The 27,776-nt window shown below is 47.1% G+C and overlaps 1 protein-coding gene across 3 annotated transcripts in view; it reads right to left on the bottom strand.

Moving 5' to 3' along the window:
- Positions 1 to 27,776, bottom strand: part of fgfrl1a (fibroblast growth factor receptor like 1a) — a 41,170-nt gene that overhangs the window by 6,262 nt on the left and 7,132 nt on the right. The window contains exons 3-4 of one of the 3 annotated variants that reach the window (XM_047157012.2): positions 24,505 to 24,630; positions 14,892 to 15,164 (exon numbers count right to left, since the gene is read on the bottom strand). In XM_047157012.2, coding sequence (XP_047012968.1) covers positions 14,892 to 15,164; positions 24,505 to 24,630 — 399 coding nt within the window. Of the gene's footprint in view, positions 1 to 14,891; positions 15,165 to 16,786; positions 17,126 to 24,504; positions 24,631 to 27,776 lie in introns of those variants that run through there. The other 2 variants (XM_017474920.3, XM_017474919.3) reach the window with 2 other exon arrangements.

The following is a 27,776-nucleotide window of genomic DNA, read 5'->3' as shown; positions in this document are numbered from 1 at the left end:
CGACGGGAAACCCGAGCACGCTAATCCCTGTTTTTCTCCCAAGATCGTGTCTGTTGGATGTTTTAATGCTCAGAGGGTCCTCATAGCGGCGGGCTAAAGAGCTAGCTAGATCCTAAATGAAGCCGTGTGGAGTCCTCAGGGCTAGCGATAATAAAACAATAATAATAAATCAATAAAAACTTCAATATTTATGGTCCTGGCTAGTTCCAGCAATCCGGTGCTGTCACGTTATCATCCAAATCATTACAAAACAGTGCCCCTGCATCCGGCTATAATTAAAGCTCCATCAGGGTGTCCGGAATGAAGTATGCTAATTATCCCGTCCTCGTATGCAGCATGTCCCGGTCGAGTCAGCGGTGATGAACGCGTCTTTTGAAGGCCGTGTATTTTTTCCAGAAGGGGCGTCGGTACGGTGGACCCGTGTTAGCTGTTAGTTTGGCTTTGATTTACTGGATTACGGCACGCAGCTTATGGAAACCATTACGGATTTTTGGTGCTACACAGCCTCATATTAACAGCCAGCTCCGAATGGTGAAAATTTATGAGCCGTGGTCACGGTGGAGACGTCGCTACATTACAGACTACAGTCGTACCCCGAGACGGATAACAACTGACAAGCTGACAGATTAACTGCCTGTCAGGCGTATTCATGTTCCACCGGACGAGTGGATCCTTAAAGCCCTTTTTTATTTGAGGCGAAGGAAACGGTGTGATGTGTTCCACCGGAACGAGCACACCGTGATGAAGTACAATCCCAATTCGGGAAAAAGTCGGGACAGGCCCCCCCCCGAACAAACAAAGAGTCGTTTGAAAATCCAGTTCACGCCGTTTCCTGTACTGAAGACACTTTATTAACACGTTATTTGATGTTTTACTTTGTGAAGTTAATTTGTTTCTGGAAATACACACTCGTTTCAAATCTTGACTGCGACACACGACAGAAAAGTCGGGACGGGCGACTGTTTAGCGCCGTGTGACGTCAGCGTTTCTTTTAATAACGCGTATTAAGCGTTTGGGCGCCGAGTGAAGACACCGGGTGGTTAAGTTTAGCGAGTGTCTTCGTCGCCTTATTTTGCGCCTCATGATGCAGCACACGGGTCAGGACTGCAGCAGGACGTGCTCGCACCCGAACTCTCTGCTTACGCGACCGTGCGCTTGTAATCCGGGAGGATGTGGTCCGGCGGCGTCCCGCCCTGGATAGTAGCGCATGTTGCTCCAGAATGTCTACATATCTTTCTGCATTAATGCTGCCCTCACAGATGTGAGAATTACCCATACCATGGGCACTGACACGCCCACATACCATGGGCACTGACACGCCCACATACCATGGGCACTGACACGCCCACATACCATGGGCACTGACACGCCCCCATACCATGACAGACGCTGGCTTTTGGACCTGACACTGAGAACAGCTCGGACGGTCCTTTTCCTCTTCGCCCCGGAGAACACGACGCTGTTTTGTCCAAAAACTATTTGAAACGTCGACTCGTCGAAACACGAAACACGATTCCACTGTACTACTGTCCATCTCGGATGAGACCGAGTCCAGAGAAGTGGGCGGAGCTTCTGGACAGTGTTGCTGTACGGCTTCTGCTTTGCATAGTAAAGCCTTAACTCGCATCTGTGGATGCGGCGGCGAATGGTGTCGACTGACAAAGGTTTACCGCAGTATTCCCGAGCCCATGTCAGGATCTCGTTACAGACCCGTGACGGTTTTTAAGACGGTGACGTTTCGGCCCCGCCCTTTACGCAACGAGATCTGACCGGATTCCTTGAATATTTTAATTATATTGTGCGCCGTAGAAGGTGGAACGCCCAAAATCCTCCCGATCTGTCTTCGGGGAACGATCTTCTCTAAGTGTCGGATTATCCACTGACGCATCTGCTGGCAGATCGGCGAGCCTCGACCCGGCCTCTGCCTTTTTTTGGAGGCTCCTTATACACCATGATTACACGATTACGTCACCTGTTCCACATCACCTTCCTATTCCAACTTCTCGCATCGCTACGAGTCCTAAACCGCCCCTGTCCCAACTTTTTTTGGAACGTGTCGCATGCATCAATTTAAAAAAAAATATCTACGCAGTTGATTAGGTAAAACATCGAATACCTCGTCTTTATACGTTTTTTTTTGCGTGTGTGTGTGTTTAAATACGAGTACGCTTACACATCGCTCCTCTTTGTTTGTTTTTATTAGCGTTTTCCCTACTTTTTCTGAATAGGGCTTGTACCCCAAACATCACCTCAGTACTTTTCTGAAGTCACTACACCTTTCATAACTCGGCTCGCCCAATGCCGACAGGGTCACAAACTTTTTTTTTTCCTCTCTTGAACTTGAAACATCTGTCGGATGGATACGTCATGCGGAAAGAGGAAAAAAAGAAAAGAAAAAAAAAACCCCCGACCTGATCCAACGATATGCCCTGCCGCTAATTCTTTAAAAAAAAAAAAAAAACCTCACAATTTCCTTTTTAATATTCTCTTCACTTTGACTTTAATTGCTTGAGACCGAGTCTACAACAACTCGCAAATTAAGACACGAACGTACAACACGGCACCTGGGGAGTTTCGAAAACAGTTACAAAGAGCTATTGAAATCGTTCTCCGAGTTCCTACAAAGGCTCTGACTATGACTTCTTCCATAACGTCACCTTCCTATTGACTCAGAGGCAGCATGATTAGCTACAGTCCTTCTCGCTTTGGCACAATCCCTGACAGTCTGCCTCCATCCCTGCTACGCCGAGGAGCACGAGACAGCTTTACTAAAGGCCGTACACCGGCGAATAAGCACCGACCTCGCATTACGCATTTCCTTTCCTCTTTTAAGGATTACCGGTGCAGAGGGAGAAGATAACGACCGTAGTCTATGCGGTATTCCTGCCTCGGGCTTGTAGGCCTTGTAAGATCGCATCTGGGGAAGGGGGAAAGTCTGCGAAGATTTGGGATCTGTTTCCCAAAAGGTATTACGGTGCACAGTCACGGTAGGGCGCTGGAGAAAGAATAACAACAGGAAGTTTTTAGGTTCGTGCGACCTCACAATTCCGACGGGACCCTGAAGAGGATACGGGCGTTACCGAAGACGACCGATTTCCACGAACATTCTGCATCAAATGTCTCGCTATCCGTCCACACCACCGTTTCGGGGACGTAGGGACGCGGTGGTCCGAGTCTACACGGGCTCTACTTAGTACACCCGAGGCTTTCGGAAACACACATTCTTCCGATTAGTTTCCGAGGAAGTGTGTATGGCTTCGTTCGATTCGTCTGGTTTGATCGCAGGCCGTCGGCGGTAATTACGGCCACCTGTGAGGGGATAAAGAGAAGCCTGCGTCACGCGTCGGAATCCTTGTACGGACGGGACGGGGGACATTCTTCACGTCTGACGCAAGTTTCCAGCTCTACGGAGCCACTACGGTGCACGGTTTACGATCTCACGTGTGTGGAAGAGGACGGAGAGCGCATTTCTTTAAGACAGAGACACAATAAATCCCCCCCCAGGGGTTAAACCCAAACCTTATTTCCGATAGTATTATCAGTTATCACGCTTTATTGTGGTGCCCGGTCCTTTCAGCAAACATCACTCCAACACGTGTGTAAACACCAGACCGCAGATCGCCTTTTCACGTTTATACCCGTCTTCCCTCCGTTCTTTTAACGCCGTGGCATCCGGTTATCTTTCCCCTGCCCGGAATATTCTCTTTTATATGCGTCTATTATTACAGAATACGGGTTTTAACGGCGTAGTCGGCGAGCATGTGGAACTCGGGCAGTAAATGTCGACCTTGATATATTTTAGAGGTTTACGCGCCGCGAGTTAAGTATCATGTTCTGCACGTATCCGCAGTAAAAAGTCCTCGACCGGCTCGCTCTGCGCGAAGCTCGGCGAGCCGCATCGGATCGCGTCCGCGCTTCGTTTTTTTTTACGCGCCGAGATATTCAAAGCGGAGAGGTCCCGAGGACGGACTCGCGCGGCCCGGGCGTCGCGTGCGCGGCGGGTGCGGCTCGGATTCAGAGGGAATGGTGTCTGTCCGTACGGACACTTGGAGAGATTTAGATTCTCGATCGTATTTCGTCGTCTATTTAAAAAAAAGAAAAAGATCCTGAACATACTGAATTAAAAGGGGGAGAATAACGAAAGACGGAGGACTAATCGAGTTTAAAGATCAGGTGCGTCGCAAACACGTCCGGTGAGATCGGTGGCGTTTCTGTGCGCCGCCCACCTGCTGTCACCGACCCCTCCCCTCCCCCTCCACCCACTCGCCCCAGCTGCCTGCCTGTAACTCTAGCAAACATCAAGGACGGGACCGGCGCTTCACCGAATTAACATATCTCGGATATTGACTGCACGACGCTCCCTTTGAAACGGACACCTCCGCCCCCGCACGCTGAACCCGCGCTCGTTCTCACCAGATTGCTCGGGAACAAAATGGCGCCTTAAAAAGGCGTAAGGCGTCGGTCACCTCCCGAGTAACATCCGTCCGGTGAAACTTCAAAGTACACTCGTGAAAATAAAAACGACGACAACAAACGCTCCACGAGTGTTTCTTTACGGAGACTGTTCAGAGTACGGGAAGAAGTCGCCTCACGTGATGCTAGAACGCTGACAAATTGAACCACTTTGCCATTTTTAAAAGCCACTGTTTAGAGAACCTTTTAACTAAAACTCCTCATTTCAGATCGTTTCGTCTAATTTCGGTTCTTGGCGAACGCGAGATTGTGATTCATGGGTTACAGCCTCAAAGCCCCTGTAGGAGTCTGTAAGGAGTTTGAGCTACTCCGACATTTCAATCAACAAGACAAACACGGTGTAAAAAAATCAAAAAATTTAAAAAACGTTCTTTTTTTTTTATCCCGCGTATGGAGGTCATGCCAACGAAAACAAGTCCGGAGCCGGTAACACCCGATACGTCCCATCAACACGTATTTTCATCAGAGCCGCGCGGAGGCACCCGGCGCGGCGTTTGAAGACGGCAGGAGGAGTTGAGAGAAGGAGAGCCGGTGCCAATTCACCGCGAGCCGCTTTCCGTCCGACAATCAGCAGCACATGTCTAAAGGCTTACTCACACTCCCGAAACACGCGCCCCTATTCTCATATCGTGCAGAGTCACGCGGGGCGCCCACAAACTTTGAGGTTTAGACGCCGCATCAAAGAACACCTTCACGGAGAGACGAAAAGAAAAAGGAAACGGCTAATCGGCTATACCGGTTCTCCGACGGTCGTGAAAATATCTTGATCTTTTTTTTTTTTTTTTTTTTATCACGACGCGCCGTGTAGTCGTGCCGGTTCTGGACTTGGTGCGATCTGAGAAATATTTTCTACCCAGCCTCGAGTAAACAATTCTCACAGGCGCAAAAGACAAACCAAAACCGCGGGGTTCAGACTTTGATATGAGGTTAAAAATGTTGAACTGAGATTGGACCCTAATCCAAATAAAACATTTCGGTCAAGTAGAACGGTTTTGTTAAAATAAATAAATAAATAAATAAAAAAGGGGGGGGGGGGGGGGGGGGACCCGACTCGTATTATCGCGACATCGTTTTTTTAAAAACGTCGCGAGAACCGATCCAGCAGTCAGATCTAAAAGGCGGGTCATGAGACATATTTACACGGGAGAGGACACGAAGCTCAGAAACGCACGAGTCTAAAACTCTTTAAAACACGACACGGAACGACACGAAAGAACAGGACGGTGTTAAAAACGGCGCTAAACTACGAACAGGTGCACGCGTTAGGGAACGGACCAATGACTAGGAAGGGGCGGAGACTGGAACGAGAGGCATGTCAAAATTTCCCCAAAACAAAACAAAACGCACCAGTAGTTGGATTAGTGATTCTTAGTCGTGAATGAGTGTGTAAATGTGTGTGTGAGTACTGTACGCGTGTGTGTGTGTGTGTCCCATTCAGTGTGTGTTCCCCCAGATAACCTCCCGATCCACCACAACCACAAAAACGGACGGCGTGTATTTATTTAACGTTTACCACACGTCTGAAAAGCCCAGGCACGTAAAGGCGTCCGTACCGCCTCGCGGTTTCTCCGTCCGCGGCGGCGTGACGCGCCGATTAAAAACCTCGCGTCTGTGCCGCACGGTTTAGGAATCGCCGTCTTTCGTGATTCTACGTCACGATCGGAGATCGGAGCGACCGTGCCGTCGGAGATTGAAAAAAACAAACAAACAAGAAACAAAAAACAACACGGAGCCGAGGAGGTCGGGCTAAACGGAGCGCTTCGGAGACTTCAAAGGCGGCCCTGCGACGAGGCAGCGTCTTCTCCTCGGACGCGTCTGAACTAATTGGCGCGTCTATTCTCTCTGACCACACTTCGCTTGTTTCCTTTCATGCAGGTTGCACCACCGTGCGGTCAGGGCTCGGTAATCAGCAGCCGGCCAAAGAAAGGACAGCGAAGGAGCTGAACAAAGACCACCTCTAATGAGAGAGGATTCCTCTGCTGTACCAGTCACCCGGCACCGCCGAGAAAAAGCTATTATATGTCGTTAAAAGGGTGGAAACTCGGGGTAGGTGTGTAGACGTGGGGGGCTCAAAAGGATATAGGCGCCACCCTCTGTGTCGCCCCCCTAGTACCTCCTCGGGGAACAATGCAGGAACAAGCTTAATCCTGGCCGGCTTATAATGAGCTATAAGCTTTCCTTTCAGAGCAAAAGCGCTCTCGGTCGGTTCTTTGGCCGCTAATCAGGGACAAAATGCTGCTTCTGTGCTTTTCAGCACCGCAAATCCGCGTTCCTGCGCAGGTTCTCTTGTTCTGCGTTTTCAAGTGTCCGAGCTTGAAGAGGAGAGGAGCTGAAAGGTCCATGAGAAATCTGAACGCACGGAAGCTTTATGTCCAAGCGGGCCTTTTCGGGCTGCTCCGATGCGTTCGGGACGAAGAGGAACGTGAGAGAGCTTCTTCCTCCGTCGTCTCAGCTCATCTCATCTCGAACTGAAAGTCTCACTCTTTACTGTTAAAAAAAAAACAAAAACAAACAAACAAACAAACAAACACGCCGATGTTCGAGATTTAATCGCCCTATGAACCACGAACACGGTCGGGTCACGTAGACGTCGTCAGCGAGTGTCCTCTAAAGGACCGCACGGGAGAAACTAATAGCTGTGAACGCGTCATGATGCACGGAACGGAAGACCCCCCCCCCACCTCAACCCCCCCAGTTACGCTCCCACTGGCAAGTCCAGACTTCTTATTACAGCTGAAACAGATGACTTCCTAATTTATCGTGAAGAGTCAGTTAGGAGATGCGAAACTTTTAAAGACCTCTGTTTGTTTGTTTGTTTGTTTGTTTGTTTGTTTTTGGTCTGCTCCGGATGACTCATGAAAGCCCGCGCAGATGATATCCCTTTGTGTCGTTCCTCTGAGCGGGAGTCATCTTTAGTCGATCCCTTCACAATTACTCTGCCTCAAAGCAAACCTGACGATATTCACATTCAACTCTTTTCTGGGACGTGAATCGTGTCGGACACGCCTAGCCGAGACGCGTCGCGCAGATTCCTGGCCCGTAGGTCAGACTGCACGCCCCGCCTCGACGTCTCGTGCTGCAGGACGAAACCGAGCAGGACTGCGATACGGGTCGTGTCGAGACTCTGCCCCGCTCTATTAGAGCCTCCGTAAACAGGTAGGCGTGAAACCTAATCCCGGGCCTCATACCTTCGGCCGGGCCTAGCCGCTCGAGTGCTTTGTTTGCCCCCCCCCCCCCTCCCCTTCCCCTCCCGCCCTTTTCCGGATCTTTTTAGTGGCTCCCTTTGCCAGTGCCTTTGAAACTCAAGCTTGCCCCCACCTGTAGCGGGACGAACACCATGTTTACATTATTGTGCGCTTAAAATGGCATCTTCATTTCCTCTGCCTTGTTCCCGGACGAGTCGGTCAACAACAATACAAAAGAGGGCGGATCTGTTTGGCTTGTGGTGGTGCTGCTTTGATTTTTAAATGTTTTTTTTTTTCTTTTTTTTTTGGATCATACCCAAGTTTATCCTGAGTCACGAATGAAATGTTGATTCACCGGTGAGGCATATAAGGATCAGAATAATAATAATAATAATAATAATAATACATGAAGTGTTTGGACGGAGGCTTTTTCGGAGCACGAGTACGTGTTAATCCTCTTCCCGAGGTTTGACTGCGGCATATTTTTGGAGGAGTGAAAGGTCACGCGAGTTTATTTATGATAAGGTCTGTCTGGTGAGCCAGTGTCCAAGAAAAAGGGGTTGAGTATTACGATTGTAATACTGTAACGCGATAGCCTTTGAAACCTTTACCGTAAAGTCATACTTTTTTATTTTATTTTATTTATTTATTTTATTTTTTTTACACACATTTGAAGGTCAGCCAGTTCTTTCCTTTTTGTTTTCTGTTTTCATAAGCTACTATTTCTCGCTAAGTTCCTCTCCGGTAAAGAGGAGTGGAACGAAGCCATGCCTTTCAGATAAACTAAATAAATAAATAATTATAAACGTTCTGCTCTCGAACGAACGGAGTTGGTGGAGAAAAAAAAAAGAGGGAAGAAAAGTAAAATGGCGCTTTTCTGTCCTGTCCCTTTCCTGCTTTCTATTCGAAAGTCCTGATCCGTCTTGGCCTTGCTTCATCGAGCGTGTCACTCGGTCTCTGACGGACCCTGGTGCCTGGCGGCCCGATGGACACATGACCACTGAAGCCGAGCAAAGTACAAACGAAGACAAATCTACCGAGAAGCCTGCCATAACAGGTTGGTTAGCACATGAAAGGAAGACAAAAGGAGGGCTTTGTATCCCTCTTTACGCCCATTTCCTCTGTTCTTCCCAATTCCGTGACTATACTTATTCTCCACTTAAACCAACAGAGTTAGCTTTCTTTTTTTTTTCTTCTTCTTCTCCTTTCCATTCTCCACCTCGTACTGAAGAGATATAAATGGCAAAAGACCGGTGGAATAAAGGAGATACTCCGATTTTATGGCAATTAAGCCAAGCTTATTGCGTAACTCGACACCGGATATCTCACTGCCGTCTTCCGTGAATCTAATTCCTCCGACCCGCTTTGAAATTCGTTTAATATCTAATCGGAAGTTTCCGAGGGAGCCTGCGAAGGTCGTGAGATCGGGCCGCGAACGCGATCTGTTTTTCTTAGGTTCTGCCCCGAGACAGCTGTGGAATCTGACACTCGTGTCAAGGAGTGCGTGGAGAAAAAGAGATTAGGGAGAGCGCAGGCGGACTTTCTCATTCCCGTCACGTCCGTCGACCCGACAGCGCAGGAGGACGACTTTCTTTCAAGTTCTCCTCAAAAAGATTCCTGTGATGAATGCCGTGAAACGTGAGCTTTCGGCGTGTTTCGACTTCGTTGAGCATTCCGTGCAGAACGGGGGGGGGGGGGGGGGGGTGGGGGAGAGAGGGAGGGAGAGGAGAGGAAGAAGAAGAAAGAAAAAAAAAAACGGCTCTGGTTGTACGTTCTCACAAAATCGCTTCCAAAGATATCATGTTTGAAATTTCGGGGTTTCCGGCGGCCCGGCACATTCAGCCGTAACAGCACAGGACGGAGGGAGAGTGTCGGCTCCGAGATCTCGGGTCTGTTTGCACAGTCCGTGTTTCAAAAAATAAATACATAAAAGAATATTAAAAAAAAAACCTCTCGTTTTGTTTTGGAAGACTTCGAAATAATTACATTCCCGGGAAAAATATTTCCCAAACTCACCCCATTTCAAGCACGCCAGCAAAACTGAAACCTAGGTGAAGGATATCCACGACGTACAGAGGTATTGATAAAGCCCGCTCTCAGACGTCTGATACGATCAGAGATCAGACCTTACAACATCTTACTGTTCTGTATCAACTGTCGGGCCCCTCCAAAAATAATAATAATAATAATAATAATAATAATAATAATACGTGATGATGGATGAAAACCTTTTTTAGACAATAAGTAGACAAAATGTGCACTAAAAGTTCCCAGATTAAAATAATAATAATAATAATAATAATAATAATAATAATAATAATAATAATAATTCTTTGCTGAGGTGCGTAGAACCTACAAACTGATGAACTTGCTCAGGCAGACTGACCACCTCAGGGCATCCTGAAGTCTTCAGGGAAACCCTGCATACAGATCACTAGATATCTCAAGCTTCAGTGTTCCTGGATTAAGATCACTACCAGATGTTGGCTGAGCGGCGGCTTCTACGGCCCAAACAAGCTCCACAAATCACTATAAATCGCCGGGGACTTCTCTGTAGCTTCCTACACGTCTTAATTCTGCAATTACTTCAAGTCACGTCTGCGCCGAGTTCCTGAGCAAAGAGATCTCAAAATCTCGTTTATCTCGGTCGCATTGTTCTGTTCTTAGTAGCCGGTTTACACTGGCACGAGCTACCGAAAGCAACACGGAGCGATACTGTACCCGAACGGTCTTGTCTCGATCGGGATCATATCGATCGCCCTCTCTAAAGGCTAGCTTTTCTCTCGTCAGCTTCGAGAAGTAGTGCGGTTTCCTCCGCTGGCGCAAGGACACAAACCTTATCTCCGGTTGGCCCGAACAACCAGACTGGAATAACATACGGACGCTGGAAACGGGCATCGGTAAACAAACAGGGATACTTTGTTGGTGTAGGGAGAAATAAATCTGTCATCAAACGTGGAGGACATGAACGAGCGGGTGTAGGGAGTGCGGACGGAAAAAGAAACGGATCACGCTTGGAGGACAGGGAGCGGTGTGTAGTCTGGGAACTATAAGACGGACGAGTGGTTCCCAGAGCCGGCGCTGTCACTGACGCACGGATGCTAATGTCTTTCCCATCTGGCTGGAAGAAGGGCAAGGCTACTAATGAGTCCTATCATCACTGGGCTCCAGTCCTCACTGGGACATTTGATCACCACGCCATAAAACCCAGAGGGGTCTGCACATGCAGGCCCAGTACTTCAAAAACACCACGTCGTTGGGGTTTGTTTGTTTGTTTGTTTATTTATTTATTTAAAACATGACTCTAAACCTTTTTTCCACGTGTATGTGGATATTTTATAAGACACGAAGCTCGTCAACAACGTCCTCCGCGGACGTGGATTTTAAGACGCATCCGTGTGGGTTCCCGTCTGCTGTGGATTTTCGCGCTAGGACTCGGACCCCGCTAACCTGATCGGTACTTTGGTGCTCATCGTGACATCGCTGCATGGTATCGTTGTCGTGTTTCGTTTACGGGCGAGCGCCGGTATACGGTACGCGAGCGTAGCGATGCGAGCTTAAGCAGTAGCTCTTCCTCGTCGCCAGTCCACACGGATCCACGTGTTGGTATTTTTCCACGTTTCCTCACGGACGATTACCAGGACCTATCTGGCTGGCCTTCTCGTCGGAGCGGTTTATATTTATAAAATCCTAGAGCAAGAATTCGTGGTTCTGAAAGTTGTTGAGGAAGAGCCGAACACTAAAACAAACAAACAAACAAACAAACAAACTACCCTAATGAAACAAATAAAAAACGTTTTTAAAAAACCACGGGATGTCGGATGGAGAAACACCGGAATCCTTCAGTGTTCTTCGCCGGGCCTGACTTCAGTGCAGATGCAAACAGGGGAGCTTTTGTGTGGTGGAATATAATAAAACAGAGGAAAAATATTTATATTCATCTAAATGAAATGTAATTAAAGAGCAAGGGCAGACAGGCAAAAAAAAAAAAAAAAAAGGTGCCGATGTTCTTCTTGTGAGCGAGGACGCGAAGATATCAAAAGAAGGAACGGACGAGGTTCTGAACTAATTACCGAGACCACCCACAGACCCGCAGGACGGCACGGATCGACTTCCACCGCCACGTTCCTGCCTTATTACTCGAATATGCGTCGACGGTTGAAAATGTGGCAGCACTTTACTTTAAATGCCTTTCATGTAAGCGAGCGCACACCAACCCTCCCGTCACGGCCAAAGCGGATGTGTCGTTCCACAACAACATTATTATTAGTCTGTAAGAAAGATCGTGGGGCGATCTGGATCACTCTGGCTCCTGGAACGTTATCCGGATCTTTATGAGAAATCCAGACTTCCCTCGCCGGACTGAAGGGTCACGTATTGAAAATAAACCATACCTTACACGATCTGCTATTTCGTGTGAGCGCATCGGTGAGGACCTGATGCGATGCGTTCCTCTGAGAACAGCTGCTCCGTTCGGGTCCGTTTTCTAAGATGAGATGAGTCTTTCTTGAATGTTCCGCTTCAGCTGGGACTCATCCAATCTAAAACACTGACTTATTATTATTATTATTATTATTATTATTATTATTTCTTTTCCCTGACGGAGTCGACTGATTGATTCGATTAGCCTCGTTTGGCTCGTGGTCATGTTGCGTGACGTCAAGTTTTAGATAGCCCTGATATTTTTTTTTTTACTGGGGGAATTTATTAGTCCCTTAGTTATTGCAAGTCCAGGTCCAGGTCATGTTTCTGCAAATCAAACCCACATCATTATTCTGCCTCCACCCAAAAAAACAATAAATCTGCACATGCATCGAAAAATGAAGCAGTAGCGCGACTCTGAAAACACGCCGAACATCAGTCTTGGTGCGTGTTTTGGGGGGTTTTTTTCCCAGTTTTTTTCCCTTCTTATGATTCAACACAGATGTCAACACCTGCAGATTGAGGCTTCTACGCTTCGCCTTTGGACCGATATCGGCAAGACGCGGAAGATATACCGGCCGCCTGTGAAGCGACCCGGATCTTTCCAAATCCTTTCGTAATGCTTTTCCGTGTAATCAGCGAATTCACTGTATCGGGGCTGCATTACACTTGAACAAAAGAGACTCTTTTCTCTGCGACGGAGCGGCTTTCAAACCAGCAACTATTAATAGTTGAGTAATTAACTATTAGTGATTCTATTTTGCTGGGCTATTGACTTGCGTGCTAAATATCGGTAAATAAAAAATATGCACACACCTCTACCCCTAACCTTTAACCTCAGTAACTTAAAACAGTTCATTTTCGGGGGAGGGGGTGTGTGTGTGTGTGTGTGTGTGGGGGGGGGGTTGGTTTTTTGTTGTTGTTGTTGTTGTTAAGGAGCAATTTTCCCCACAAGGTCAAAACTGTCACACGTTACTATCGTTATGAGACATTTGCTGCGCATAATGAGATGCCCCGTCCTTCTACACCCTCCCCACCCCATCCACGCGAAATGGTGCGACAAAGACATTATGGAACAAGATGGAGTTCAAGGGCCCTGACTAACCAGCATGGCGGAGACAATAATGGTGCATCAAAGCCGTCCTGGTGCAACTTGGGCGCCCAGGCACAGCGGGTGCAGCTGCTCAGCTGAAGTCATCGTGGCAGCTGCCCCAAAAATCTCCGATCCATTAGAGGCTCCTGAGGGGGGGGATTAAAAGCCTCGAGCCTCGCAAGACACTCGAGTTTTTCATTTTCTCAGCTGATACTTGGTTGGTTTTCTCAGTGATATATATATATATATATATATATATAAACATAAAAAAAAAAGGTTTCCTGTTATAACGGATAGTTTCGGGGGGAGGGAGAGAAGCAAGATGGGGCAGGAAAGACTCTGAGTGGGCTGCGCCGTATTACTTATTACCACAGAGGACATTAAGAGACTGCTAATGATCCACTGTATGGCGCAGTACAGTCTAGTCGCTAGTGAGGATGTGCTCGATACCCACAGCTCAGCCCCTATTGTCTTACATTACACAAGACTTATTTGAGAACAAAATAAAAGGATAATTAACTCAGCCTGGCTAATATAAAACTGACCCTGAGAGAGGCCCACGGCGAGGCTCTCCATTTAGACTTGGCACTGCTTTCGATAGACATTTTCCGCCCTCAAATGAGAGGTTATCCGGTCCAGGAGATAGCACAGATCACCGTAAACCCCAAAACCACCGTCCTGCTCTATAGCATGGACTGTACGCGCCGTTTCCCTGGTTGATTTAATAGCCTGGGGGGGTAGGAGAGAAAAGGAGATTCATGTTTCAGGCTGTATTTTGAATAAAATGGCAAGTTTCAAAATCTCTCCACAGGGATCAGGGTTCATGTGCTCGGAGAGTTCGGAGAGGAGGCTTACAGGATCACGAGACTCGCTCAGGTTCTCTACGGGGAGCCGGGCCAAATCGGGCCTGGATTAATTGGGCGGACAGCCGGTTTACTCATGCGACACCGTCCGCTTTTACTAAAAACAAGACGAGGTCATCCGGCGGATTTCGCACCCGAGCGACGACCGCCGAGCTCCCCGTGACGATCACGCAGACCCGGGTCGAGTCTTTTAATAAGAATTGCGCCTATTAACGGGATTAAGTCAGCCGTGGTCGGCCGGAACGGTGAGGCTGCGATGAGAGGCTCTACAGGTCTGCTGAATAGCGATATACATACGATCGTATTCGAAATACTCCGAAGCTGGAGTATAAAAAAAAAACAGAGTTACAAAAGCCATCTTCGATCAAACGTCGTAGAGTTTCAGACGGGTTCACGGGATCACAGTATTAACACGTATTAACGTAGGGTGTACGTTAAAACGTCGGATATTTATTTAAAGGACATTTAAAAAGTGTTTTTCGGTTATCATACTGCATTTAGACAGACGCACATACACACAGGGCTGGGCGATATGACACAAAAATATCGTATCACGACACTCGGGGACGTTTCTACAATACACAATGCGCATGGCGGTGTACGACTTTGGCTGACATTTATACAGCCGTTAAACTGAGTTTTACGGAAGACGGGATTTTTTTCTACGGAAATAAAAATCACGTGGAATTGACGTTCAGTTCCGTTCGGTCTGTAACGGTTTAAAAAAAAAAGACGTCACCATACCGACGATATCTCGGAAAAGTGTATCGGATAATCGTTTATCGCGATATCGACGGTATATCGATATATATCGTCCAGCCCTAGACACGTACACCATCAGAAGGAAAGACTCACCGATCACAACGAGGGTGTAGTTGATGTTGACGCTGCCGAAGCCGTTGGTGGCTTTACAGTTGAAAGTCCCGGCGTCCTCGGCCTCCACCTCTTTTATGCGCAGCGCTTGATGCGTGACCCGGAAGCGCATCCATCCGCTGTGGATGTTGCGGCCGTCTTTGCTCCACATGATCAGGGGCGGCGGGTCACCCTCGACTGGACACTGGAGCTTCATGGTGCGTCCGACCCGCACCGTCTGTCGATGCGCCACCTTCTCCGAAACACGGGGGGGACCTGAGGATAGATTTCACACCGAGTGCGTTCGATTATCGTCTGCCGGATCTCACAAAACGTCTCGTTATGTCGACTGGAATAGCATCAGACGTCTGTCTTAATAGGAGTCTGCCGGTCTGGTGCATTGATACGGATACCGGTATCACGTATCTTGTCATACACCACGACACCGATCATCCAACGACGCGCAATAACACGCGCACGTGCGCTTTTCATGCCCGGTATTCAAACGGAGCTGACTGGTTACGAGCTAGGTTACTCATTTCAGTGTAGACGATCATCAAAAGACACGAACTCGCACGTATTTCATTCCGAAAGTTCGTAAAAGGTTCCCGGTGCATCGCGATATATAGACAGCAGGCCAGTCCTTCGAAGTTTCTTCTTCCTAACGACTCCTAGACGTAACAGACCTGCGATCTAGCTTTATTGCCTCGGACACGCGGCACCGTCTAATCTGTCGCTCTTCTGGAAACAGTACCCTCTTTCAAATCCTAACGTACTGTTGACAGATTGATGCAACCGGAGAGCCTCGGCGATGTGGTTAATATAAATACCCAGGACTACATCTTTAAAAACCCGCCGCTTGTTCCCGTCTCCGACTGAACGCATTACAACCGGCCTTACTCTCCGACCGGCGCACCGGATCTCACGGGTGTTGAGCTAGGCTTAGATTTAAGTAGCCTTGGCTCGGCTCGGCGAAAGAGGTTTCCCCTGGCCCACGCACGGCCTTGCTTACTCGCTGTTAAGAGACTCAAGGCAGGAAATTGATAGTGTCACTGTTTATGTCTGCAGGGAAATTGTAACCACAGTCCCTTGTCAGCCAGCCATGTCTCCCTGGCTTGCTGCTCTACGGAGGCTACGCCGTTTGCGCGCTCCTTAGCTGGTGGCTCCTTCGTGGTTATAAAAAGGTTCAAACCTGTAAATACCGTCTACACTTATTGCTCTTAAGGCAGAAGGGGGGTCACTTATAGCCGTTGTTTATACAAGTCTAATGCCTCACTCTATCTCTCTCATACATCTGAGTGTTTGACTGGAAAAGAGATTTGCACAGGAACGGTTTTTGCATGTACGGCACAGTTGGGTTGCGTTTTTTTTTTTTTTTTTTTTTTTTTTTTTTTACTTTAATGCTTAATTAAAGGCACAACTGGGATTAATAAGCAGTATTTTTGTAGCTTGTACGGCAATAAAAATAAATACGCACACATTTCAACTAATTGAATAAAGAATATTTAAAAAAAAAAAAGAAAACCGGGGGAAATTTTTTTTTTTTTTTTTTTCGAAAAAACAAACGAAACCACATTTAAAATGACTATTATTTAGTTCTGGATAAGATCTTAAACTGTGCTGTGAGAAAGCAATCATTTACTGACACACACACACACACACACACACACAAAGATTGTCGGACCCGCGGCAAGGTGAGCGCGGCACCGCTAAGTTAATAAGCGTGACTGACCACATCACACTACTGTTTCTCTCAGGAGGAAGCGGCTAGCTGACATTTTGACAAATGGAGGCTCGGAATGTGAAAAAGAAATTAGTCACAGTCAGGAATCCGATGTAAACCCTCCTCTCCTCTTCCCTCTTTCTCTCGGCAAATGGCTTTCTCATCAGACACGAACCTCAAGTAAACCTTCCTGGTGTGCCGTTCCCCCAGATTGAATTCTCATTCTCTCTGGAAGGCTGTACGCCCACTCTTCAGGCAGATTTACGAGCGTTTTGCTCCCGGCCTTCTGTTCGGGAAAGGCCTGCGGGTCAGACCCGAGGCTTCTCCTCCGTACTGGGGCCCAGGGGCTGACAGCGTGGCGCGTTTCACAGATCAGAGGTGCGCGGATGAAAACAAAAGAAAAAAGAAAAAAAGGCCCCACGCTTTCACGAGCTGCTCTCGATTCTCTTCTTCTGCCTGCGTCCCAGCACAGCGCCGATTAACGGACAAACCGATCTACAGCTCTCTGGAGATACCCGTAGAAAAAAAGAAGAAAAAAAAAGACACCCCCCCCCCTCCACCGCTCCCTCACAAATGGAATGTGAGACAGAAATATCAGGAGGGCATGACAGGATGAAGATTTTTTTTTTTTTTATTGTGCCGGATTAAATCGAGCAAATCAGTGAGTCTTTGGGGGGATAAACAAGTAAGGTTTATATATCAAACCCAGTCAAATGCTGCAGTGTGTGTGTGTGTGTGTGTGTGTGTGGAGAAGGAATTAAGGCTGAGCAGGGAGGGGAAGAACCGAAGGGCTAAGTCTTTTAAAGGCAATCTGTTTTGTCCATTTAACCTAAACACATTCCCTTGTGCTGCAGCTGACTGCGCCACAGCCTGCGGCGCGATACATTAGCAGGCGTCTCTTTCCATTTGGCCCTCTGCGCTGGGGATTCTGTCTTAAAGATGCAGCCTCCCATATCTCCGTTAGCCTTTTATGGGCTGCTGGCTTAAGGTAGCCAAACATGCATGTCTGGAATGTCCACTAACGGCAGAGAAAAAAAAAAAAGGAAAAGGAAAAAAAGAAAGAAAGGCCAGGATCCAGCAAGAAGTCAACATGAGTAGCATTTCACCCTTTTAACTCTCCAAAAGGAGCCGAAGTGAAAGATCCTTGCCAGGACTTTCTACAGTATATCTGCTTTAATGAAAGTTTGTCCTTAAAAGTCTGAACGTAGCATCGAGCCAGAACGATAGAGCCATTTGTTCGTAAAGAAATCGAATGCGAAATATTTTTCTTGGCAACCTCGCGATCACCGGAGACACTCCGGGGCTCAAAAGTACCTTTGATTAAACTTTCCTTCAAGTGCCAGTTATTTTTTTTTCCCCTTCTTCTTACCTCCAGGAAGAGGCCTGTGACAAAAGAGGAGATCCTTCACCCTGGCTCGACTTCCTCTGGGTTTTCTCAAAAAAATAAATAAATAAATAAATAATAATAATAATAATAATAATTTCGCTGTTGCGTTGCCAATTCAAACTTTATTATGCGCAAAATGGAAGAATAACAATATTAACAGCCACTTACTTGCACATTTATTAATAACGTTGTTCGGATACAGATCCGAATCGAGTCGCTTTTCTGACGAGGTCCTCGGCTAAACTCTTACACAACGCGGCAAAGCGTTACAGCAAGTACCGAAGACGTTACAAGTACCGAAGACGTTACATGCGTGGAGTCTCGTCTTAGCGCCGGAGCGATTGGAACGAATCGGTGTTTGTAGGGATGATATGCGGTCCGGGCAAAACGTGAACGGGAGTGTAAATGAATTCCAGCTATGATTTACGATCCGCTTTCAAACCATCTGGATTTGCCTGCTATGATTTCCCAGGCTGACACAACAGGGCTGGGATTACATGAGCACTCTCGCATCTGCAACCTTGCAGAGAAATGAAACCCAAGCTGGAGCGCGCGAGTCAGGAGGGACGAATCACCTTCATGTTTCCCCCCCGTTATGATCGTTTCCTTAAAGCCCATCGATTACGATGTCTAGAGTATTTGCGCGACTCGTAAATACTCGCACACTTCAGGCCCTGGTGAGTTTGAGGATCTAACGATGTCTTAAACGCCCTGTTCCACACGCTTCGGATATTTCAAACGGTTTACCAAATGTGGGCCAAAAGGTGGTGGGGAGCCAAAATCGGGTCCGGTGCAAAGGAAAACGTCTCCTAAACAGTATGGCGGATTGGGTAAGGGTTGTCCCTCGACAGGGAAGTGTTGGAGCGAGAGGGTTTCGGGATGGTTCGCGTTGCCATCGTGAGGTTCTGTGGGCCAACAGCTACATGGCAAATCCCAGACAGACCACCGTGCAGAGCGCCAAGCGATTCGTCTCCTCTCTTCACAGGATTAACGGAGTCTTTCAGTAGAACTACACTGCTTGCTGCGACGTTTGGGACAAGGTGTCATTTATAGAAGGATTAAGACGTCTGTTAACCTGACGTTGAAAAAAAAAATGCACCAGCGGAGCACTCTTTGTCCGTAGGGTCTATAATTCCGGGCCCAAGGACGGCGTCAGTACAGATACTGGTACTCTATAAGTCACATTTCTGCTCAGTGGGTCAATTACAGATCATGGAAGGTGTGTGCTCGGTCTCCAAGCTCCATCAGAGCGGTCCCTGTGCACTTTCTCTCGTTGCCTCGGGTGACAAGACAGAACGATAACAATAACCGTTTGCACACGCCACACTCGATTCTTCCAGACAGGTAAAGAGCACCCGTTTCCCTTGCCGTCAATAGGTCAATTGCTACCAATTGCTAAGCATGACAGTTAACACTAGCCTGAGGCTCAGGGCTGGATGTGTTTACACTAGTCTTTCTTCTTCAGTCACTCTCCGTTGTATTAATGTGGGCTTAATGGAAATTAGCCGATGAAATGTATATACATAATCTCCTAACAGGCATGTGACTCTCTCCTACCAAGACAATGTGTGTCCAGTATCAGTGACCCGATGGAAGAAAGATACAGAAGCAGCCAAAGAATTACAATATGATTTAAATGACATGTAATGCAATGAGATACGATTAAGTATTAGGCAAATTTATATCCGTCATCTCCTTCATTCAGTCAAGCAAGCACAGAGGCCACGCCTCCATTACTGAGATTAACCAGGATAGACCACGCCTCCATTACTGAGATTAACCAGTATAGCCCACGCCTCCATTACTGAGATTAACCAGTATAGCCCACGCCTCCATTACTGAGATTAACCAGCACAGCCCACGCCTCCATTACTGAGATTAACCAGTATAGACCACGCCTCCATTACTGAGATTAACCAGCATAGACCACGCCTCCATTACTGAGATTAACCAGTATAGACCACGCCTCCATTACTGAGATTACCCAGTATAGGCCACGCCTCCATTGCTGAGTGTACCCCGTATAGGCCACGCCTCCATTGCTGAGTGTACCCAGTATAGGCCACACCTCCATTACTGGAAATGGAAACAAGGATAACTGTATGAGCTTCAATAACGCATGCAGTTGACTGATGAACATCTGAGGCATCCTGAGCTAAAGCACAGAAACCATTGTTACAAAGTGGGGTCTTTTTTTATTTTTTTTACGCAGTCAAGTGGTGGGAAAAGTGTGGTTTGGCTCGTGGCTCTCCCTGCCACTACTCCTCAGAGGCACACACACTGTTCTGGGAATCTTGGGACCAGAAGCCAGTAGGGTGTTGGGCGCTGAGCGGATCAAGTTGCCACGCTGGCCAGTCAGCAAATTCCGTAAAGCTTTTAAAGTTCCAGTTGCTTTTTTGCCTTTCGGAGGGGCAGGGGAATGTACACGGACTGAGACCACAGAGCTACCCTACAATACAACTCATTCTTCTAAAACATTTCTATGGCATTTGTTATAATGCTGAAAACTGTGAGGGCGGCGACTGATCCAGATGCTGTTGTGTCAACGGATGAAGAGCATGTTTAGGTTCTAAACATCTGGCTCTCATTCTCACTTTTACTCTATCACAAATCTCTCTACCTTTAATTACCGCTAATTCGACACCTACTAAGAGGTTCAGTGGTAACACGAGTCTCCCTGTAGACACGCAAAGCCGAAGATTACATCATACATGCCTGAAGGAGGGTGTTAAATCATATATTCTGTTTACATAGACAGGCAGACACTCATGATTGCATCGCACTAATCAACAGAGGGAAAAGGCAACAAGGCCACCTTTCTCACCCTGAAAGTAGAACTGATTATCCTTTCTCAGACTCCTGGCTGTCGATCACCTGCTGAGCCTGAAGCGCACTTTTCTCACAAAATCAAACGTAACACATATACACCTCTGAGTGTAAAATAACAACAACAACAACAACAACAAACAACAAGTACTGTGGCATGCATTTAGCATTCTTTCCAAGTTAGCACCGCCTACTCAAACGAAACCAACTTACCCCATCAGCACCAGGGATGTAACCAAATACGAACACCTTATTCGGAAAGAACCGACACGGTGTTTTAAACAGACACAAATACAGATATGAACAGGAGGCGCGCTATTCTTTTTCTTCTTCTTCTTCTTCTTCTTTTAGAAAGCTTGCCAGAAAGGTTCACAAGACATCTGATGATGCTAAAGGAAACAAACAAACAAAAAAAACCTCTGGTTTAGGCCACACCCACGTCTGAACATCTGGTTTAGGTCACACATTTCTGAGCATCTTCTGGTTTAAGCCACACCCACGTCTGAACATCTTCTGGTTTAGGCCACAACCTCTTCTGAACATCATATGGTTTAGGCCACACCCACTTTTGAACAGCATCTGGTTTAGGCTACACCCACTTCTGAACATCATATGGTTTAGGACACTTCTGAACATCATATGGTTTAGGCCACACCCACTTCTAAACATCTGGTTTAGGCCATACCTACTTCTGAACATCTTCTGGTTTAGGCCACACCCACTTCTGAACATCTGGTTTAGGCCACACCTACTTCTGAACATTTTCTGGTTTAAGCCACACCCACTTCTGAACATCTTCTGGTGTAAGCCACACCCGCTTCTGAAATCTTCTGGTTTAGGCCACACCCCCTTCGAGTTTAAATCCAAATCCAAATCCAGATATATGTGCAGCACTAAACAGATCCACATGCAGAAGGTGGCACTGCTTCACGCCCCTATTTAGCACTGTTTTTCTAAATATGTAGGCGTCCTGTGCTTACCTTTACACGCGTTTACAAGTCCCGCACCGTGAATAGTGCACGTTAACACGAATCGTGCGATGCAGGTTCAAGGTTAAATTCCGCCGAGCGAAATCAAACTAGTTCCGTCAAAGGTAAAGTTTCGTTCCTGTGGAAGATTCCGGGTAATACAAACTGAAGACGCAGTCCCTGCTGATATAACCTAACTGATTAGAAATCAGTCCTATATAAGCCCTGAAATGAAAACGTCCCGCGGGAAGAAAAAAAAAGAAAAGTTCTGCTGTGCGTTAGAGTAATAGGACGTGTCAAGAAAATGAAAGACTAGTCCTAACATCATTAAAGCTACCACCCTGACTTAGTCCAGATTTCCTTCATCCCATAAGACATAAACTTTTGTACTACCTTGTAGAACAGCCACAGGTTCACTGGAAACAAAGGAGCGCATGTCATACCGAATTAACCCTGACATAAAATGTCTTGTACAGCACCTGTCTTTTTTGGTAGGAGTATGAATTTTTTTTTTTAAATTTTAAAAGAAGGGGGGGGGGGGGGGGAGAAAAAAAAGAAAAGAGACATCACAATAAAGTCTGGAAAACGGTGCTGAAAAGCAATGAAAAATAGTTTCAAAGGCATTGTTTTGTTTTGTTTTTTAAGCTGAAAAGCCAAGAACCTGGAGGAGTTTTTAATGGACAACATACTTCCAGAGGTTATAAAGATTTTTATGGGAACACGATGGATGAAAACTTGGGCCTGGATGACAATTATCCAGATGTATCGGAGCCTGAAAAAAAATAAAAATGAAACGGAGATGGAGAGAGAATTCCCAAATCCGCATTCGGCGGTGGAAAACCGCCGGGAAGACGAGCTTCTTGTCACATGCTGGCATAAATAAATAAATAAATAAATAAATAAATAAATAAATCAATCAATCAATAGTGTGCACACAACCTGGGTTACTCGTGCCTGCTGCAGGGTTTTGTTTTGGTTTTTTTTTAAATCACGAAAGCGAGATCTAGACCAGGAGCAACGTTCACCTCGAGCGGGCTCCACGATAGCGGCGTCGGAGATGAAGACATTCCGGCGTCCGGGCCTGGACGGTTTGTGCGTACAATCGTCAGGTTCTATCTCTGGTTTGTACAAGTGAGAGAGAAAAAAAAATAATAAAACGGACAAAGGAACTTTGTCGTGTGCAAACTGCGAAGGAAACGGCTTTATATCATGCAAATACACTGGCGGTGAAACACGCGTGCGTGTGAGCCCTTTGGCTGTCCGGAGGCTAATTCCACTCGGCCGCTCAGACAAACAGCTCACACAGGCATGGAATGTGGGGCATGAGTATATAACACACACACACACACACACACACACACACACACACACACACGGTTTTGTCTTACTGTCCTTGTGAGGACCTAAGAAAGCAGCTGAATAATTCTATGCCTGCACCTAAATCTAACCCCGACGTTAACCTCCGTAGCCAATAGGAAACTATTTGAGGTTTTTTTTGTTTTTTTTAAAAATAAACACTACAGTTGTTTGTTTTGTTTTTTTAAACAACGTTCAGTCGAAACTGACAGATATTCCTATCCTCGTCGAGACATTTGGTCCCCACCAAGACATAAACACACACACACACACACACACACACACACCATCTCTAGTGTACAACAAAGTGGGAAAAACAGAGGGCTATAAATGGTCGCCCGCCGCACCGCAGACCGTACACTCGTCTTTAGCGTCGACGCTCCGGACCCTTTTTACAATCCCGCCGTTCTTCTAAACCCGTGAACTGTTACCGTATCGTCACCAACGACTCCGCTCCAAATCACGTGGCCTATAGCTGTGAAAGATGTGCCTTTTGGTTTAAATTATGGCTTGAGGTTAGGACGGAGGTCAAGGTGAGGATTAGGATAAATGGCAGAAAAACGGGAGCGATGACAAGAGTTCGAAGGAGCCGGGGGGAAGAAGAGAGAGAGAGAGAGAGAGAGAGAGAGAGAGAGAGAGAGAGAGAGAGAGAAAAAAAGTCTTTAAGTAGATGGCATGTGCTAATGGAAAAAGAAAAGCTAAGAGTAGATGCCATGTGCCAGTGCGCTCAAATTTCAAAACGAGTACATGTCACGTCAGAGAGAGCGAGAGGGAGAGAGAGAGAGAGAGAGAGAGACACGCTGAGAGAACGAGAGAGAGACACACAGAGACAGCAAGAGAGAGAGAGAGACACGCAGAGAGAGAGAAAGACAGAGAGAGAGCGAGAGAGCCACAGAGACGAGACACGCACAGAGAGAGAGAGAGACAGACAGAGAGAGAGAGAGCGAGACATGCAGAGAGAGAGAGACAGAGACACACAGTGAGAGAGAGAGACAGACAGAGAGAGAGACACAGAGACACAGAGAGAGAGAGAGACTCGCAGTTGAAATGTGTATCGCGAACTAAACCAAGACGAAGAACAAACAGTCTGCCATGCCGACTGCAGGGCATATCTCCATAGCTAATGTTTAACCGCAGCTGCCTCCGGTGTGCTGATAAAAACTGCTGTGTGCTCGGCTGCTCGCACTCCTCCGTGGCCTTATCCAGCACGCGGGCCGCGGCGTCTCGTCCTGATAGGTGGCTAGCACCTGCAATAGCGCTCTCTTGTAATCAACGGTCAATATTTGATTACTCGACGCGCTGCATTCGCCCTGCAGAAATGACACGCGGGTTAAGTGGAAGGCCTCAGCTGCTTACACAGCGGCGCTTTATCCGTGCTCGAGTAACAACCTTGAGATAAACAACGGTTTGCTCTCGCCGGAGTTTCTCGAGGAGGTACGAGGCAGAGTCGGTGATACGAGGTCCGAGGAACGGCCGGTATTTCTGCAAATAAGGAAAAACAAGGAAGCTATTACGATAACGCTAAAGGCTCTATCGAGGCATCCCTACACTACACCACTCGTCACCCTGTTGGACGCATTCGCGTCGACCTCTGTGCGCCTCGCAGTCGTCGGAAAAAGAACTGGACAGCATGGAATATGAGGAGGCTGGGAAAATTTCGCTTTAACTATGAAGCCAATCCTCAAATCGAACATTTATCCATCCATCCATCCATCGTACCGCCTATCCTACACAGGGTCGGGGGAAGCCTGCCGCCCGTCCCAGGAGACTCTGCGGCACAAGGCGGGAGAACCCATGTGGTCTCTGCACGGCAGAGTTGGGAATTGACCCCCCAGCCCTGGATGTGCGAGCGTTATCAAACGTGACCACCGCTCTAATCCACCGAGCGCCCAACGTGCATTTATTTAGATCTGTTATTTCCGGCGGCGGAGTGATTACCGTACCGCTACTCCACTTACAGCACGCGTGATACTCCTGTATCTATACTTTGAGTGTTATCGACATCGAATACCTAAACTGACACGCAGGAGTCATGTCTTCAGGCGAAATGGGGTAGACGCTTAGAAGATTTTTTCGAAACATAATAAAAAGTTACTTTTTTTGAAAAAAAAAAAAAAATCCTTTGTAATACTTAAATTCATTTAAAAGCAACTTGATAGAAACTTTGACTGGAGTACTTTTTTTTTTTTTTTGCCCTGAATATTTCCAGTAAAATTGAGACAGGTTATGTATTTCACTTCACTTCCACTGACGTATAATTCCTCGGTATTTTTTTTTCCCCCTCTACCCTCGCTTATTTCCATAGTCCTCCACGCGAGGTATGAGCGGAAGAGCCTGGGGGGGGTTTGTGGTTTGTGATTTTCTCACTTTATTACAGTGGTGGAACTCACGACCCGACATTATCAAAGCGGTTATGACTATAAATAATGTCAAACTGGAATGTCATGACAATTGTAATAAAAAAAAAATAATTAAAAAAAATGGGTGGGAATATATATATATATATATATATATATATATATATATATATATAGAAAAAGTTAAAGAAAAAAAAAACAATTTTTTTTTTTTTTTTTTTTTTTAACTCTCCCATCCTGATTAACAGGCAATTTAAACAACAAGCCAAATTGTTCTAAATAGTTTGTCAAAAAATAAATCTGTCCCGAGGGGGTCTGGGAATATATGTAGTTATTTTCCCCCCCATTTTATGAGGCCCCTGACTATTAAAAAGTTTGAGAACTGAGGTCTTATTTTAATCTTGGGAAACACTTGCCGCTAAACCTGTTGCACTGCGGGCCCCGACTTCGGGGCGTTTATTAAAAACGCATTCCCTCTTAGGCGGCACTACGACGACAGTCGTGACCCGACGACTTAATCCGGTATAATTAGCCTTAGCTTGCGATGCTACCTCAGGCTAGACCGGAGAAAGCGATTTCTCTGCTGCACGTAGAACTTTCGGCTGCCGTTCATACCCTCTGCCGGATTCTTTCTTCTTTCTTTACTCCTTTGCTCTTTCACCCTCCCACATTCCACGCCGTGCCTCAGCCATGACTAACTCGGTTCGCTCGGCGCGGGTCTCCGTCAGGAAAGGTTTCGACGACGCGTTCCGCGGGCGATAAAGACACGCCGCGCTGCGCCGGGACGTGCAAACAAACCGACGTCTTAATGCTGAGGTATAATCTCGAGCGGGACATTTGGTCATACGGACTTGAAGTCGTAAGGGAAGTCATTAGCTCGGTCACGGCGAGGGCTGGAGAACATTCCGGCCTGAGCTCTTGAAATCAGAAATTGGCAGCTGTGCATACCGTAGAGCGATGATGTTTTGACGTTTGGGCCGTGTCCCAGGTGCAGACTTGCGTATGCTCTTAATGCACACTATAAAATATTCAGACGCCTCGTGTTATTTTGACTTTTTTTTTTTTTTAAATGGGGGAAACGGGAAAACGGCACGCGATGCAATAACGTTCTTGATGTAGGCGTTTACAGCCCTGGGGTTTTTTTTTCCCCCGTGAGGGGCCCTGAATACGTGAGGTACCTGGATAAAATTACACATGTAGCACTTCCATCAGAGCCCCGCCTGCCTCCCTTCCCCCCGGTTTCGCCTCGTATTCATCGTGGCGCCACGGGAGAAGAATACCCTGACCCGAGAGCCGAGGCCAGGCCCTACAAAGTGTCCATTGAAAGTCGCGCCGCTCACGTGGCCAGCGATCCTGGAAGATTGTCTCTAATGAATCCGTCGTCGTAGCACTTGTACCTGTCAGTACATGCTGAACGTCGCCCCTTTTCGCGCTGCACAGATCTGCCGTCCGCCGTTACAGTTACTTCCCTTTAACTAACGGAGAGACCTCGTTTCGAAGCGAAGCGAAGCCGTGTAGCGCGGGCCCTGTGCGGAGCCGCGCTTTACTGGGCAATGAATTTGAGGTGGTATAATTGACACGGGCACGTGTTTGCAGAGAGCTCATCTCATCTCATCTCACGCCAGATCTTTCATGGGGACGAGAGAAGGACTGGAGCCAGCAGCAGATGAGGACTCCCACAGGTGCAAGCGCGTTCATTCCAGAACGTTCTTTCCCGGCGCTGGAGGACAGAGAGGGCCGCCGCTCTGATGTCGTGTGTGTTTCCCATGGCCGAGGTATAAGCTCGGTGTTTGTGGACTGGTAAAGCTGAACCGGTGCCAGATCTACGCGGCTCTCACACTCACGCTTGCCATCGCGTCGGATTCCCGGGGGCCCGGGCCACTCCCACAACTCTCACACACTTTACACATTCCGACTGCTGGGCCCTGACCTCAACAGCTGGCTATGCTTTTCAATGGGACGACAGATGATTCCCCCACCCCCACCCCACCCAAAAAAAAAAAAAAAAAAACGAGAAGCCACTGATACTCGAGGTACCGAGTAAAAATAAATAAATAAATGAATGGATTACCAAACCTGCTTCAAAACTATTAAACAAACAGAAAAGGATTACGACAAAACGCTTCCATTAAAACAATCACAAGCAGGTGGCTTGGCATCGTTAACGCACGTAGACATGCATGAAAGAAACAACACCTGGCGCGCAGAAAAGTAGTTCCGACGCCGTGAACACGATTAAGGTCAATCGGAACGGCCATGCGTGCAGTCTGA

Source organism: Ictalurus punctatus, chromosome 8, assembly GCF_001660625.3.
Source record: "Ictalurus punctatus breed USDA103 chromosome 8, Coco_2.0, whole genome shotgun sequence".
Lineage (NCBI taxonomy): Eukaryota > Metazoa > Chordata > Actinopteri > Siluriformes > Ictaluridae > Ictalurus > Ictalurus punctatus.
Note: the sequence above shows the minus strand (reverse complement) of the source record. Positions and strands in the feature narration are given on the sequence as shown.